Genomic DNA, 15458 nt, shown 5'->3' with positions numbered 1-15458 from the left:
AGGATGTTTGGCTTAGAATGGGCTGAGTGATCATGTGGTTTAAAACCATGATCATTGAGACACTTGTCTCAATCCGAAGGGGTAGAACAAGATAAGTGTTGGTGAGTAAATCTTTTGCAACGGCTCTTATCTCCCTTTTCATAGGAGAGACGTTGTGGCAATCGCCTATAAAAGGGAATGTGCAGAAGTCACAAAGCTCTACCCAACAAAGTTATTCACTTTATTGGAAAGCTATCAAAACCTCCAACAAGGTTCTGCCCAATTCGGATTGTATCATCAGCTTTGTGAAGTCCAAGGTTGTGTTCAAGTGTTGTTGGATCCATCAAGAAGAAGTGGAGTTACTCTTTATTTGCAGCTTTTTATTTGCACTTTATTTTGTCCCTATTCTGTTATAGTTTTTCAGTTATCTGGGTAAGTTTTTCCTGGGAAACACTTACCCGTGTAAGTGCATTACCCATGTTCTTTTATTTCTCATGTAAATAAGGTAATGATTATTTTAGCCATAAAAATCCATTATTAAAAATGGCATTTTTGTCTCATTCAAGTGTTTCTCCTAGGTGAGAAAGTTATTTATCCACCTACTCGGGAAAATAAAGTCCCCACATAAATCTGAAAAAACAACAATGAATTCTTGGTCAATGAAAACCAAAATCCCATTAACCAATTTTCCCCCTCTCAAAATCCAAAAAAATAACCCCCCTAGATGTTTTCAAATCCACCCCAGATGTTGAACTGAAAAACTGCTCGGATCATGGGTTGAACAGTTGAATCAGGTAATTGATCCGGTTTAACAATTAAACCCACCAAAAACCAAGGACCTTGTTTTTGTATGTTTTCTTCTTATTATTAATTTAGCTTAGGCCCATTGATTGGTGGATGGTGGGTAGTTAATCTCACATCTCTGCTCTTATGGCATGTGAATGGTCCTTTTGTATATATGAAATCAGTTATTTGAAACTGAATTTAAAAATATCAACTTGGAATTATAAACTATAAAATTTGCAAGTGGGGCCTCACTGTCTCAATTATTTGGAGAGCCCCTTCACAGGATTTAACTTCTCTGGGCCCAATCTTCCAATTTCCAGCTCGTCTCTACATGCCTCAAGGAGTGATGGAGGATCCTCACCTCCTCCGGCCTCTCATCTCCACCGTCACCACGACTACCATCTCCGCCGAGGATGAAGATATTGCTGCCGCCTCGTCCAGTTATCCGATCATACCCCGTCTGGTTCTACTCTTTCTCATTGGCCTTATCTCAATATGGGCAAATTATGAAGCCTCAAAAGGCTTCGAGATCATTATCATCAACGAAGCTGGAGATACTCCGGCAGGACGTCGGTTTGAACTCTTCTTCGTCTCGAATGACAAGGTAACTCGAATTATCCTCAACACAAGTGAGTTTGCTCAAAGGGTTCTCTATCCTGATGATGACCACCACCTCCCCAAGAAGAAAGTTGACCGTGTCACCGTTAGGCTTGCCAGCCGGAAACTACCGCACGCGGTGGTTGTGGAGTGTAGTAACAGAGATGAGTTCGTTCTTCACATCAGCCCCTCAGTGATGGAGGAGGCTAACGTGGAGAAGGCAATGGAATCGGCGGTGCAGCATGGCATGGCTCGTGTATGGCTTTGGGACAGCGAGAAGAGTGTACCCACGTCTCTTCTAGATGGTATGGTCGAGTACATAAGCATTGCAGCAGGGTTCACCCGCTCACCAGATTCCGGCAATGGGTTGCGGTTGCCGTCACCGGAGTCTAACACTACTTGCTGGGATGATGACAAGGACAGCGTTGCCATGGCACACCTGTTGAATTATTGTGAGGGGCTGAGTGGGGGGTTCATCAGACGGCTAAATCAAGCCATGCAGGGCCCATGGCACAATCGGATGGTGGAGGATGCATTAGGATTGCCAGCTCAGACAGTCTGCTCATCCTATTACTCTTCAGCTTTTGAGCTTTCAAACACAATGGAATCCACTTCAGTCTGATAAGTCATCATCTAGTTGGCCTTCACCATCACAACCAACAACGCCGTTGATGACGCAGTGCGCCCTTGAGTTGTTGACGTAATGGGCCCCCAATAAGAGAGATAAGGTTGGGCTAACGCTTCCTCAACTACAAATTGATAGATGGGCATTGTATGTGGAAGATGATAGAGGCTGATCCACAGAACAATAGATTGTAATTTTTTAGGTTGTGTTTGGAAATGATGCAAATAAGTGTGAATGCAAATATGTAGAGTGTAAAATTGTTTAAATAAATTGTAAAATTGGGTTAGTTTTATACTGACAAATTTATCTTTTTACCAAATAGACTTTTAGCTGTAATGGATGCAAACATGAATTTCAATAAAGCATATGCTTTTTTTTTTAATCAAAAGCCCACTTGAATGCAAATTTACTTCTTTTTTATTGATGTACTTTTATATCTTATTATCAATGTAAATATGCATTGATCTGTCATTTGTCAATGCATAAATGTAATATTACAAACCAGAGGCAAAAATGAACATAATGCAAATTTACCCTGAACCAGGATTTACACTCCATTTGCATCGTTTCAAAACGCAGTCTTAATAATTTGTGTAGAAATCCCATTACTCTATCAAGGAATGGTTATTTTACGTTTTTACAGTTCTCTTGTGATATTGCTAGGGTTGTTTTATGATATTGCTAGAGCAAAAGTTTGGCATACATCAATGAATAAAATCAAGAGAGAGTTTCTATTGTATTGCATTAGGTTCTCATAAAGTGGTGCTAAGACCCTGTTTGTTTGATCAATTGATCTCATTTCTACTGGTTTCATATTTGACTTTGGTTTGTAAGAAGTAATATAAAAAGCAAAATGTCGTTCCCACCTTATATGAAAAGAACAGAAATAGAAGGGTTATTTGTTTAATTGTTTTGGAATGAGATAGGAAGCATGATGACCTGGTCCCATTTTATTAAAGAGAGGAAGGTGGTGCAAATGAGACAAAAAGTATATATTTTGTATCAGGCAATAGTGCAAATCAATGTTACAAACAAATGAATTTGATTTGCATTGCAAATTCAGTTTGAAAGGAATATAAATACAGTTATATAGAGTGCAAAACCTTGTATTTTGTATATATTTATACTGTATATATCTGTATTTGTACTCTATCCGAACTGAACTGAGTGCAATTTTAAACAGTATTATTTAATTATCAACAACATAGTATTTAACGGTCTGGATACTTTAAGTTTGGTTAAAATGGCTAGCCCAGCCCCGGATGGAGTTGGGCTCCAATTGGGTCGTAGGTTTGTTGCTGGATTAGCCTGATCCATTAGTAAACCCAAAAGTTGCTCTATTATGGGCCAACATATAGGGCCTCGCAATGTATGTGGGGCGGGGCACTGGTTGATTCCGGGTTTCAATTATTTTGTTTGGTTTTCTGAATCAATTGTTTCTCTTTTTTTTTTTTTTCGATGGCTGAAGTCCTTTCAAATTGAGTGCCCATTTGGGAGGGTTTTCATATAGGGCTTCTGGTCTTAAATGACGTAAGAACTGGAATGTAAAAGTCATGTTTAGTCAAAAACCAGAAAGCGAGAAATACACTTACATGAACATGAACGTGAACAGATAAGTCAACTTTCCAATGAAACTATCTTAGCCTTTCCAAATTGGTTTAAGCAAAGCAGCTCGCTCAATCAACGAAGAAGCCCTCCCAAACGGGGCTTGAAACTTGGATGATTCCGCAAGTCAATTTATTGGGTGTCAATGGAAAATAAATTACAAAATCCATAGAACAAGAGGGCTTCTCTCCAAATGGATCGAATTAGATATAGGTAGATCCAAATTTGATTTGTCTATATTATCCATTATATTTATATTGAATTTAAATCAAATTTGGGTCACCATAAGATATTGAATAGTATAAATAAATTAAACTATTATATATTATTCGTCTAATTCGCAGTGTTAGATAGTGTATGCCCTTAGCTCAAATCATATTGATGTATAGATATATTTATTGTAAATGAATAAAAGTATATTATTGTTTCATGTTGATATTAGCATGTTTTTGTGAAATTACCCCTTAAATTGGACACTTATGAAACTCGTATTAGTTTAAAATATTCTTAGCTGTTGGACAGACTTGGAGAGTTTATCCTGCCAAGGCTGACATTGATGTGCTACCAAAGAAGTTGAGGCAGTTTGTCTCAGTTGCTAAGGTTAGACCTAAAGAACATGCAGAGTGTGTTTGGATGAAACAATGAATCCGAACTATCATTTTCCAGTTATGCATTGGACTTTGGAAATTGATGGACAAAACTGAAAATTACACATAACCCCTAGATTTGATTATGGTACTACACTAGATATGTAGAGGCAGTCTGAGAATTCGCCTAAGTGGGTGATCATAGTGATAGGATCGACCCCTATGTCGGACAAAGTGAATGATAAGGTTTACACTCTCTCTAATGGAAACTTGAACTGTAGGCAATTAATTTCAACAGTGTTTTGAAATTTGATTTTGCAATATATATATATATATATATATATATATATTAATGTTTTATGAAAATGTTTTAATTCCGAAGATCCATCCGAAATGCACCTTGCAGCCAGGGGAGAGGTCATTCCCTGTCGGGTAGCATTTGATTATTATGGGCTAAGATGTTAAGTGTAAGTGACCATTAAGGGTTGATTATTTGATGGGATCTATCTTACTTTAATTCATTATCCTTGGATTTTCATAGGATGACTGAATTCAATGATCATTTAATTATAAATGTTGGGCCCATAGTAATGTACTCAAGGGTTCACTGCGTTTAACAGTGAATTCGGCCAAGCCTTTTCATAGAGGCTGGGCTGAACCCATATGGACTTATGTGAGGTCATTGTGGGGTCCCACGCCATACAAATCAAGCATAAGTGGGCTAAGCAACACTCTGGAATCGTGAGCCTTATAGTTGATGGGCCTAAGGCCCATAATCAAGATAAGGTATATCTTTACTTAGAGTTTATATCTGATTTAGATTTGGATTATCTCCTAATTAGATTAGGAGATAGCTTTATAAGAGATTACAAAAGAAGATGAGGTGGACCAGTCCAAGACAGTTTTATATTTTTGCAGTTTTTTGTTCTCTCTGCACCCTTTTGTCTCTCAGTTTTTTCCCAGTTCAATATCAACTATCAAGGACTGATAGAGATCAATTTTCTTCTGATTTTTTCAAGAAAAATTCATAGGAATTTCATACTCACCTTCCCTAGTTCGATCCAAGCAGTTGGGTTGTAGTTTTGCTTAAAACTGTGTTATTGAATCAGCTTCACCTATACACTACGCCATGTTCAGTGAAGCATGGTTTTAGGATTGATTTGGGCATGAACTTTCACCTTGGGATCTGGATTTGTGGTATCCGTATTAGGTACACATATCCCTCTAAGTTTGGTTTCAAGTCTGCCCGATTCAGTGAACGAACGACCCGAAAAAAATGTAGTTTTTTAAAACATAGGGAATTCAATTCTTAAAAGGATTAAAAAAATTTTTGAAAATTTGCCCAGCCATCTAGCATGGTTTGGCCATCCATATGATAGACCCTAACCCTTCCAACATGCGACCCAACTTAGTCCAAGGCTCGACCCACGGACCAACCCAACCCGTAGCACAGCTCAGGCCGTGGGCTGTGCCAAGCCAACCCCCAAAGTATCCTAGGGGATGGAAGTATGACCCACACTTTTCACAAGCCACATCGATGTCAATTACAACATACACAACATACTTAACTTATTCAACATCGATGTCGATCGAAACAAATAAAATCCATTTTTTACTTGAGATTGATGTAAAAACAGCACCATGATACTAACAAAGCTAGATTAAAAAAAAGATTATCCTCTTCTTTATCTCAAGATTGTTACCAAAGTAACAACAATTACAATTACTACTACTACTAATTAAAACTACAACTCGATTGAAGAATCTAAGTTTCGATGGAGGTGGATCATCTAACCATGTTATTAGGGGTGTTCACGGGTCGAGTTGGGTCGGTTTCTTGGGATTTTCTCAACCGACCCGACCTGGTCGGGTTAGCTAAGGTGGGAACCGAAACCGACCCACTGACAGGCCAAACCGACCTGATCGGTTTGAGTCGGGTTGGGTCGGTTTTGGTTTTGCTCCTGTACAAAGCCAAATAAAATCTGAATTAGTTGATAATTTGATATTCAAGAGTCCAAGATAAATCTAAATTTAATTTAGGTAAAGAATAAAAACAATAAATTCTTCATGTAAAAACAAGTGTCAATAATGGGCCTTATAGAGTAAAAAACTAGGTAAATCTAGGTAGGTAAATCAATAAAATAAAAATTTAGAAACCTTCTAAATTCTAATCTAGGTAAAAAACTAAAAAAGGACACTTAATTGAATTCTAATTGTAATTGCCTAATGGGTCTTCTAGAGTTTTAGTTCTATAAAAGTCTAAAAGTAGAAGACTATTAGGAATTAGGAAACTACTCAAACTAGGAAGTAAGAACTACCAAACTAATAGAATATTAGTTCGGTTAGGGTCGGGTCAGGTTAGTTTTGGTTTTCATGCAAGAAAACCGAAACCGACCCAAGATTTCGGTTTATGTATGTACCCAATTCGAAACCGACCAGTACGGATGAAAACCCGGCTGACTCAGATTGGATCGGTCCGGTTTAATCGTTTTGATCGGATTGGGCATTCTTATGAACAACCCTACATGTTATCTAGTTTATTAACTAATATGCGAAAACTCGCATGTTTGGCAAGAAATAACTTAATCCACAGACCTTTTTTCTAGATGTCAGTGTGTAAGGGCCACATCTACAGGTTCATCATTAATTTAGCATTACATTTATCCTCTTTTTTTTTGGTGCTACACAAGCCTGGGGTAGCACGTCCCCATTACACTTATCCTCTAAAACTTGGAAACGATAGTTAAGGTCTTGTATACGTTTTTTTGTCTCTCATCCTCTAGTAATTGGACACGCTATAAAAGATCTTTTATATAATCTATACGCATTATTTCTTTGTTATCCTCTACCTGATTTATCTCTTACTCTGTGTCCTTGGTGTCAATATTTTTCCATATCTTTATATTCTCGCATAGAATCAACATTTACAACATAATAAAGTTATGAACACACTATATGATCAACATTTATAACATATTCCAGATATTTAACATACTCAACATCGATATAAATATATGAATACAATATAAGATCAACATACACAAAGAAGCCCTCCCAAACATACAATATAATACCAACATACAAGCAAAGCAGCTCAATCAACAAAGAAGCCCTCCCAAATAGGGCTTGAAACCTGGATGATTTCTTAATAAAGTCAATTTACTGGAAATTGGATTTGGTCCTTATATCATTCGTACAGTCTCGTGAACATGATCTTGTGAGCATTGAAGCCGATCCCTTAATTTCTTGAGGGTCACTAAATGGAAAATAAATTACACAATCTATAGAACAGTAGGACTTCTGCTTCAAAAGGATCGAATTAGATATAGGTAGATCCAAATTTGATTTTCTTCATATTCAAATCCAAATTAGATCTTATCCACCAGATTTATGTTGAATTCAAATCAATTTTGGATTGAATAATATAAATAAATCAAACTAAAATGATAGAAGTATTATATATTATTTAATAAAATGGTTTAAAAATGACTTTGCCACCAATAAAATCAATTGAGAATAACTTGTATGAAACTTGAACCTTTGACACTTAAGTAAAAATACAAAATTCAAATTATCTTTACTAATTTGTGCATTACATGGATCGAATTCGTATCACCCTTAACTAGATTGAATTCAAATTTAAATTCGGATGAACAGATGCCATTTGTAGGTTTCACACCAACTGTTGGATTTAATTATAGGGGTTTTTATAGTTCAGTCCACCTCTAGAGTGGAGAGCTAAGATTTCTAGGGGTGGACTGAATCCTGCCCGTGGAGTGATGCCAAATTCATGGGCGGGATGCGGTTTATGGGAGGGTGGCGGCTACTAGTAGACTAGGAGGGGGCTGCAACTTCAGATTTCTGAGGTGGACTGCAGTCCACATTATCCCTTAATTTACAATAGTCAATGTTTTCAACCTGTAGTTGACTGGCTGATTATACGACTGACCTAGTATCAATCCCGGTTTGGATCAACCTTTAACTCACTGTATTACGAAATTGTTGACTCAATCAGTGATCCATCCGATCTTAACAATTGAATCAGACCCGTCTGCTCCATTGGATAGGATTTCGGGTTTACATTCTTTTAATTGTTTTAGATATTTTTATATTGATGATATTTTGGTAAAGTTCATCTAAAGCGATGATATTGTCAAAGCCCAAATACTGTTTTTACTTTTTAGTATGTGTATGGATATGAAGAATTAATCTAAAGAAATAATTGGACTACCCAAACAGTTTGCCAAACAAGCCATGTTATTCCTTAAGAACAAGAAATAGAATTCATGTTCCGAAACAGGAATTTCCTCAAGAACAGAAGTAGTCAAGAATGATGTTAAACCAGGCCATAATAGCTACAAATGAGAGTAGGCTTCCCCAAGAATCTAGACAAAGTCAATTTGGTGAAATTTTTATAGGCTGCCTTTGTGGGTTAAACAACTTCAGCAGTTATGAAATTGCCCCTAAACATGCTAAGGAACGAAATTGGTGTAAAATCTATTACTTAGGCAACAAACACATATTCGACGTATGAAAATCTATTACTTGGCAGCAAGTTTGTTACTTGATTTGTTTATCTGTGATCATTTTGCTATTGAGGCAGTCAGTTGAAGATGATCTTCGAGTCTCCTTCAATCTGATGGACAACCTCTCTTTGCAACCTACGCTTTGTCCAGCTACATTTACCCTACTAATTCCTAAAAATTTAGATCAATGTTTTAGGATTTGATCAAAGGCTGTTTTTGAATAAGATGTAAATATTTATTGATGTAAAAGTATATCAATAAAGTTCAACACCGATCGATTTAAAGTTGTGAATCGTTATAAAAATGAAAAGTGTGATTATCAATGTAAACATTTAGGCTCAGTTTGGAAAAAAGTACAAATGCAAACACATACAAAATATGAGGTTTTGCACTCTACATATTTATATTTGCACTTCTTTCAAATTGAGCCTTACATCACTTTTGTCAATGTTGCATTTATATCAATTATCAATATAAAACTCTACCCTGAGAAGAATTCTATATCAATTTTCGGTGTAAAACTATACTCCATCCAAACCCTATAAATGCAAATGAGAATGTTTAATTACATCGCTCAGAATTTACACTTCTTGCAGTTCTCTCATCTTCACACTTGACCCATCAAAATTAATTTTATGGTGTTATGATTTGGTGGTTTCGATTTGACCCAACACCATTTGGTGTTTTCAATTTGACTTAGCACATATTTTGTGCTGAATTGATCAAAAGCATATTCCAAGCTGTATCTATTACCTGAAGAGTGGCGCACATTGTTAAATGAGTTTACTTTTCTGCTTTTCCTGGAGAAGAAAAACAATCTATATTCTATTGTATGAATCTTTTCATCATTCAGATAAGGAGCAATCTTCTGCAGTTGGCCCTAGAAAAGGCCATTCCCCAATCGTGGTGCCAGCTATCTGGGGTCTTCTATTCCACCATTCTCTTGGCCCTAAGCAATGAAGAATTAATCGTGTATCAAAATTTTTTTGGTGAAATCATATTGAGGTGATTATTAATTGTCTTCACCATGTTTTACAAACAAACACAATCTATAATACTCATGTTTAGTTCTCTTTCTACTTAGACATTGTTTGGTTGGATCTCTCCTTTTGAATAAACCACAATATATTATGTTATATATATATATTGCAACCCCCCCACGTGCCCCACAGTACATCACTCCCGTGCATTGAGAACATCTCCCATATCATACATGTCATAGGGAGATGTTCCCAATGCACAGTGGTGATGCACTTCTGTGGGCGCCCATGCAAATATGTTTATAAGCAATGTTTGGTGAAAAATGGAGAAAACCAAAAAATTCGGCTGAAGCTTCTCTTAATTAGTAACTTCTTCTCCAAAGCAGTTCAGTGAAAGTGAAAGCATTCAAACATAGCTATGGCCCTCCCAAACAGGCCCTTGGCCATCTAAGCAAACTCAAAAAATGCTTGGATCAAGGTAATGGTAGAACACACTAGAACTAACAAAATTGACAAAAAAATACAATAAATAATGAGTGAAGGAAAGAGAGAACTTGCCAATAATTGTGGAAAGATGAAAGGCTGATATTAGCATCAGACTCAAGGGCTCAGCTGCATGCTGGTTACCAACGTCCTTAACATGATTTAATGCATCACTAAATGCCTGCATTAACGTGCCATTAATTAAAACATGGAAAAAAAATCCCCACATCCTACATACATCGATGCAAGGAGGGGAAGAGAAACTATACATGGGTCATGGGTGGTGGAGAGAATGCGCATTAACTAGATGTCGCTTTAGTGTCCCCACATCAAATATTCTTCATTTCCCCATTTTTTATGCTTGAAGTAATCCATGAGCCCAACATCTATAACACAAAATAGCTCATTCAGACCTTCTCTCATTTCTCATATATGTGGTTTTTTTAATTTAAATTAAATACAGGAAATCACAAAATAACCCTCTTAGCCTTGGTTCTTAATTTAACCATCTCTTATGAAATAGGGATATGAATTAATTAGGTAGATTGGGTTAAGGGTTAACACAAAATCAACCCTATATATAGACCTTGCTATAGACCCAACCTGACCAAATTTCTATTGGACAACATGAATTGCATGGGTTTATTACTAGAAGAACTAAAAGTGGTTGGGCAGAGTCATTTATGAGAAGTTGTACTAGTTTATATTATTAACTGATTTACATGCAGAAATAACATCAATCACAACTTAGTGGACCAAGGATACAAAATAAATAAATAAATAAACAAATAAATAAAAGTAACAATCAAAACCCATTAATAAACAGTAGTAACTGGTAAATATATTAGACCCCAAATAAAACCAGACAAAAACTACATCACAAAAAGTTTAAAATGTGTTTTTATTTATTTCTCTTTCTGTTCTCTTTCATGCAGTGTTGATATTATGTGCTTTAAACGAGGCCTTTTACTGCTGTCATACACCACCCCTTCATTGCCGGCTAGCATCATGTATTTGTCTCTCCTTGTAAGTGTTGTACACTCAAACCCCAAAGCATCTGCTATCTGCCTTTGAATGTGATTAGCTACATCATAGCTAGATCTTCCTCCGGCGCATGTTAGCTGTCGGGAAACCTTCCCAAGAAACTGAACCTGGTAACTAGGGTTTGGGTTCATGAAGAAGAAGATGGGGTCCAAGAACTTGAACCCACTTGCTGTCGTCCCATAGAACATGCTCACATGAACAGCCATTGCTACAGGAACAATTTCATCAGTCAATTCAGCAAACAGAGAGCTGAACCTCAGTAGGAATGGCTCCCTACATGTGGTTCCTTCAGGGCAAACCACCAGATCACCTTCAGTCAACAGCCTTTCCATGGTCTTCCCATCTTGTTGTCTATCTCTTATCAGCCTTACTGTTCTTATAGGGGCAATTATCTCAGACATCCTGCTTAGGCTGTATGTTACGGCAGTGACTGGCTTGCATAGAGCAGTACTGAGGAATACAGGATCTAAGAGGGTTCTATGGTTGCAAACATAGAGAACCCCTTGTTTCTTGCCTGACCTTATTGATGGGTCCGACCCCTTAACCCTTAGGTTAACACCACTCCAACAACCTAATAAAATGGATAGCTTGTAAGGCAGCAAGATACCCACAACCAATCTAAAGATGGCTAGAGTTATTCCTAGTGGAAGCCACAAGAACATAGTAAGAGTTGCAAATGGAGTTGGAAAGAAAGTCAGTCTTCCATCATGAAATACTAGAGGTTTGGGGTATTTCTCTTTTGGCACCACCGAACTTGCACTACTGCTCTTGCCATCTTCCTTGTTTATCACATAGGATTCCTGCCAAAAACATGCATCAACAGATACTTAGATACATCGGTACAAACATCTATCCCTACATTAATATACATACAAAATCCAAAGAAAACCAATATAAGCAAACTTTTGCTCTCTCTCTCTCTCCCCATTTTGTGGGGGGGAGGCTTTTGTAATACTTTTTTTATAAATCTATCATACCCATTATTCTGCAGTCTCTATATGTATCTTTTTATATATTTTTCTTATCATGATTGACTTGAATTATATTTGAAAAAGGTCAAAGCAAGCTTACCTTGCAAAGGGAGATGAAGAGATGATCACGCAAACTTGAACTCCCAAGGCCAATATCAGGCTTTTCATCTCCAAAGAACTCTTTGAGTGCCCTATGCTTCACAAGCAACCCAGACTCAGAAAGAAAGCCAGTGAAGTAGCCACCAACACTATGCAACTCAGTGCCCAAAACATCACTAACCCCCAAGTAATCTTTGAGAAACCATTCAACCATTACTCTGGGAACACTAGTGAAAACAACTCTTCTCCCAGTTGAAGCTAAAACATTATAAGCCTGAAGGTTGAGATTCTCAAGGAAAAACTTGGGCAAAACAGCCCTTCCCACAGTCTCCATGTCCTTCATCCTAAGACCACAGAAGGAGATGAACACCATGACCCTCAACTTGAGTTCATAGTCCAGAACCCACAAAAGAGGACATGAAAGAAGCAACAAAAAGGCTCTAAAAATGCTACCACCTTCAAAAGCAACCAACATGAAATAAGGAAAGAAAGACTGGGTCCTTAATAAGGTACCATGAATGTCACAGACCAAAGTCCCAGAACCCCTACGCTCCAAACTACACCTGGTAATACTAGGGAACATTCCATGTTGTGATGATCTAAACGATTGATTTCTCAAGAAGAAGCCATAGTTTCTGATCTTCCTAGCTGCTCTGTAATACGAGTTTCCCAAGAGCTGGTACAAGAGCCTGTCTGCAAGCTTGAGAAGAACCATAGTGAGGACCTTTTGCCTTATTTTGCCTGTTAGAGAAATATTGACGGAGCAGCAGCTACTGGTGGGGTTGGCGGTGACTGTACTGTGCCAGAGAAGTGGAGATGAAGAGGAGTTATATAGGGTTATAGGGTAAATAAGTAAATGAAACGACGCGGAGGAAGTTTGACCAGGGCATCTGGTTATCCACGCTGTCGGTATTAACTGCACCTCGTCATAATTTTGCACTTTTGCTACTTCCGAGCTTAGGGAGGGTGGTGAGGAGTATGATAATTAACCGCGCTTCAGATTTTGGGCGCATTGAAAAATGGGTCTCTTCGGTGAGCTTTGAAATATTAACGGCAGTGAGATATGTAGGTAATCAATTGAAGTCTTTTGTCTTTCCTCGACAGTCAAACACTGAGTGATTATTTAGAAGAGGATACGCAAATAGACGTGTTCTTGGGCCGGGTAATCCGATGAGTAAGCCCAGTTCAGTGAGATATGTAAGCATGTCTCTCCTTGAGAAATTATTTATCTATTTTTTTAATTTTTTTAATTTTTTTGTTTTAAAATATAAAAAAGTAATCATTGTATATTTTGATTGAATCAATAAAGCTCCACAGAGGCCTTTGGATTTTCTAAGGCCTCTTATTTTAATGTATGTTATTATTAGAGACCTATGAGTTTTCCAAAGCCACTTATTTTAATGCATGTTATTATTACATTTAAGAGAGAGAGAGGGAGAATAGTAATAACATAAATCAAATAATATAAGTAGGTTGAGGTTAAATAATAAAAAAATTATTAATTTAAAAATCCATTAAACTTTCAATAAAATAAATATTAACAAAACTTACTAAATATTAAAAATGTGTTTCAATTCCAGTATTCCACTTAAAAATAAAACTTAATAAATGCTAATAAAAATAAGAAATTTAAATATAAAAATATTAATTCATATTTTTAATAATATTATTAGATAACTTATGAGTTGAGACCTTTATTGTGGATATATAATGAAATCATTAAAAATGATGGAAATTAATGAAAATTTAAAATGCAGAACCCATTTTACTAAATAAGAAAGTTAAATATAAAAATATTAATTGATAGTTTTAATAATATTATTAGATAATTTTGTATTAATACATTTTTAAGTAATTAATAGTTTTTATGAGATGAGACTTTATTGTGCATAATGAACTCATTAAAAATGATAAATTAAATGAAAATTTAAAATGTAGAACTAGTTTTATTAATAGTGTTTTATTGCAAAAATTACTGAAAAATAATGAAAAAATACCAACAATTAATTAAAAATCCAGAAAATTCTAATAAACCTAAACATATTAAAATACTAAAAATAATTAAAAATATTGAAAATTAACAATATTTTATATTAATAAGGGTATTTATTGAAAATAATTAAAAAGTACATTTAATAGTATTTTTTTATTAAAAATTACTAAAAAAAATTATTAAAAAATATCCAAGCCAAAAATTATTGAAAAATATTGAAAATTAGTTGTATTTTTTATTAACTATGGTATTTATTTAGTTATTTAATTTATTTTTACTAAAAGCAAATGCAAATTTATTTTGTAGTGAATAATATGCAAAAATAAATGCTGAAAATACTGAAAATTATTGAAAAATACTCACATGCAAAAATTACTGAATAATAATGAAAAAAAACCAAAAATTAATGAAAAATCCAAAAAATCTGAAAAACCTAAAGCTTAATTAAAATACTAAAAATAATTAAAAAATTAAATTAATTGTATTTTATTGCAAAAAATACTGAATAATAATAAAAAAATAATGTATTTTATTTATTAATAGTAATATAATTAACAACACTTATTTTTAAACTATAATCAATAATAATTACAATTTAAGCTATAAATAGTAGAAAATTACATTTAATTACTAAAAAGTTATATTTAATTACCAAAAATTTACATTTAATTGGTTTTAGCAAAGAAATTAGCCATACTTCTAAAAATATGATAATTTCCAGAAGTTAATGTGTTTTAAATAAATACAATAATTTAATAATTACAATATTTTAATAGCTAACAATATTTTAATACTTGATAAAAAGTAACAAATGTTTATAACTTAATAATCAGATTTGATGCTGCGCAATCCGGGCACTCCTAACTGGCTGCTGACTGGCTCCTAGCTGGCAACGGACGGTACCTGAGAAGAAGACGGCGAAGAATTCCCGGGGGATTTGCTCGGTGGGAATACTCTGATGCTTAAGTTAGAACGCTGGAGAAAATAGTGAAGAGTGTAAAGAAGGCTAAGAGTGTAGGTCGCGCTAAATCACTGAGTGCTCGAGATTAGCTCGAGAGCAAGTTCAAGTAAGATAAGATTCAAGATACAAGGTGCAAGATACCTCCTCCCCTTCGACTAAGGGGCTCTTAAATATGGGCGTTCTTGTCAAATCGGGCATAACCGCCACTGGGCCTCTATCGCA

At 35.6% G+C, this 15458-nt stretch overlaps 2 protein-coding genes across 2 annotated transcripts; one reads left to right on the top strand and one right to left on the bottom strand.

The window, feature by feature from the left end:
• Positions 1-561: 561 nt before the first annotated feature.
• LOC104586537 (uncharacterized) lies at positions 562-2354 on the top strand. The gene has a single exon (XM_010243805.3). The coding sequence runs from the start codon at positions 1097-1099 to the stop codon at positions 1982-1984; it is 888 nt and encodes a 295-aa protein (XP_010242107.2). The 5' UTR covers positions 562-1096; the 3' UTR covers positions 1985-2354.
• Positions 2355-10930: 8576 nt separating this feature from the next.
• LOC104610790 (glycerol-3-phosphate acyltransferase 1-like) lies at positions 10931-13712 on the bottom strand. Its single transcript, XM_010277580.3, has 2 exons — positions 12284-13712; positions 10931-12012 (listed from the first exon to the last, which is right to left on the bottom strand). Exons 1-2 carry the CDS (start codon positions 12995-12997, stop codon positions 11074-11076), a joined length of 1653 nt encoding a protein of 550 aa, XP_010275882.1. The 5' UTR covers positions 12998-13712; the 3' UTR covers positions 10931-11073.
• Between the last annotated feature and the right edge of the window lie 1746 nt (positions 13713-15458).

The sequence above is a fragment of the Nelumbo nucifera genome, chromosome 4 (assembly GCF_055504915.1).
Source record: "Nelumbo nucifera cultivar China Antique chromosome 4, China Antique-T2T, whole genome shotgun sequence".
NCBI classification, from domain to species: domain Eukaryota; kingdom Viridiplantae; phylum Streptophyta; class Magnoliopsida; order Proteales; family Nelumbonaceae; genus Nelumbo; species Nelumbo nucifera.
Note: the sequence above shows the minus strand (reverse complement) of the source record. Positions and strands in the feature narration are given on the sequence as shown.

Coding starts and splice junctions, on each gene's coding strand:
- LOC104586537 (XM_010243805.3), top strand. CDS start 1,097: ATGCCTCAAGGAGTGATGGAGGATCCTCACCTCCTCCGGCCTCTCATC.
- LOC104610790 (XM_010277580.3), bottom strand. CDS start 12,997: ATGGTTCTTCTCAAGCTTGCAGACAGGCTCTTGTACCAGCTCTTGGGA. Junction 12,013..12,283: donor TCTTCATCTCCCTTTGCAAG/GTAAGCTTGCTT, acceptor TGTTTTTGGCAG/GAATCCTATGTGATAAACAA.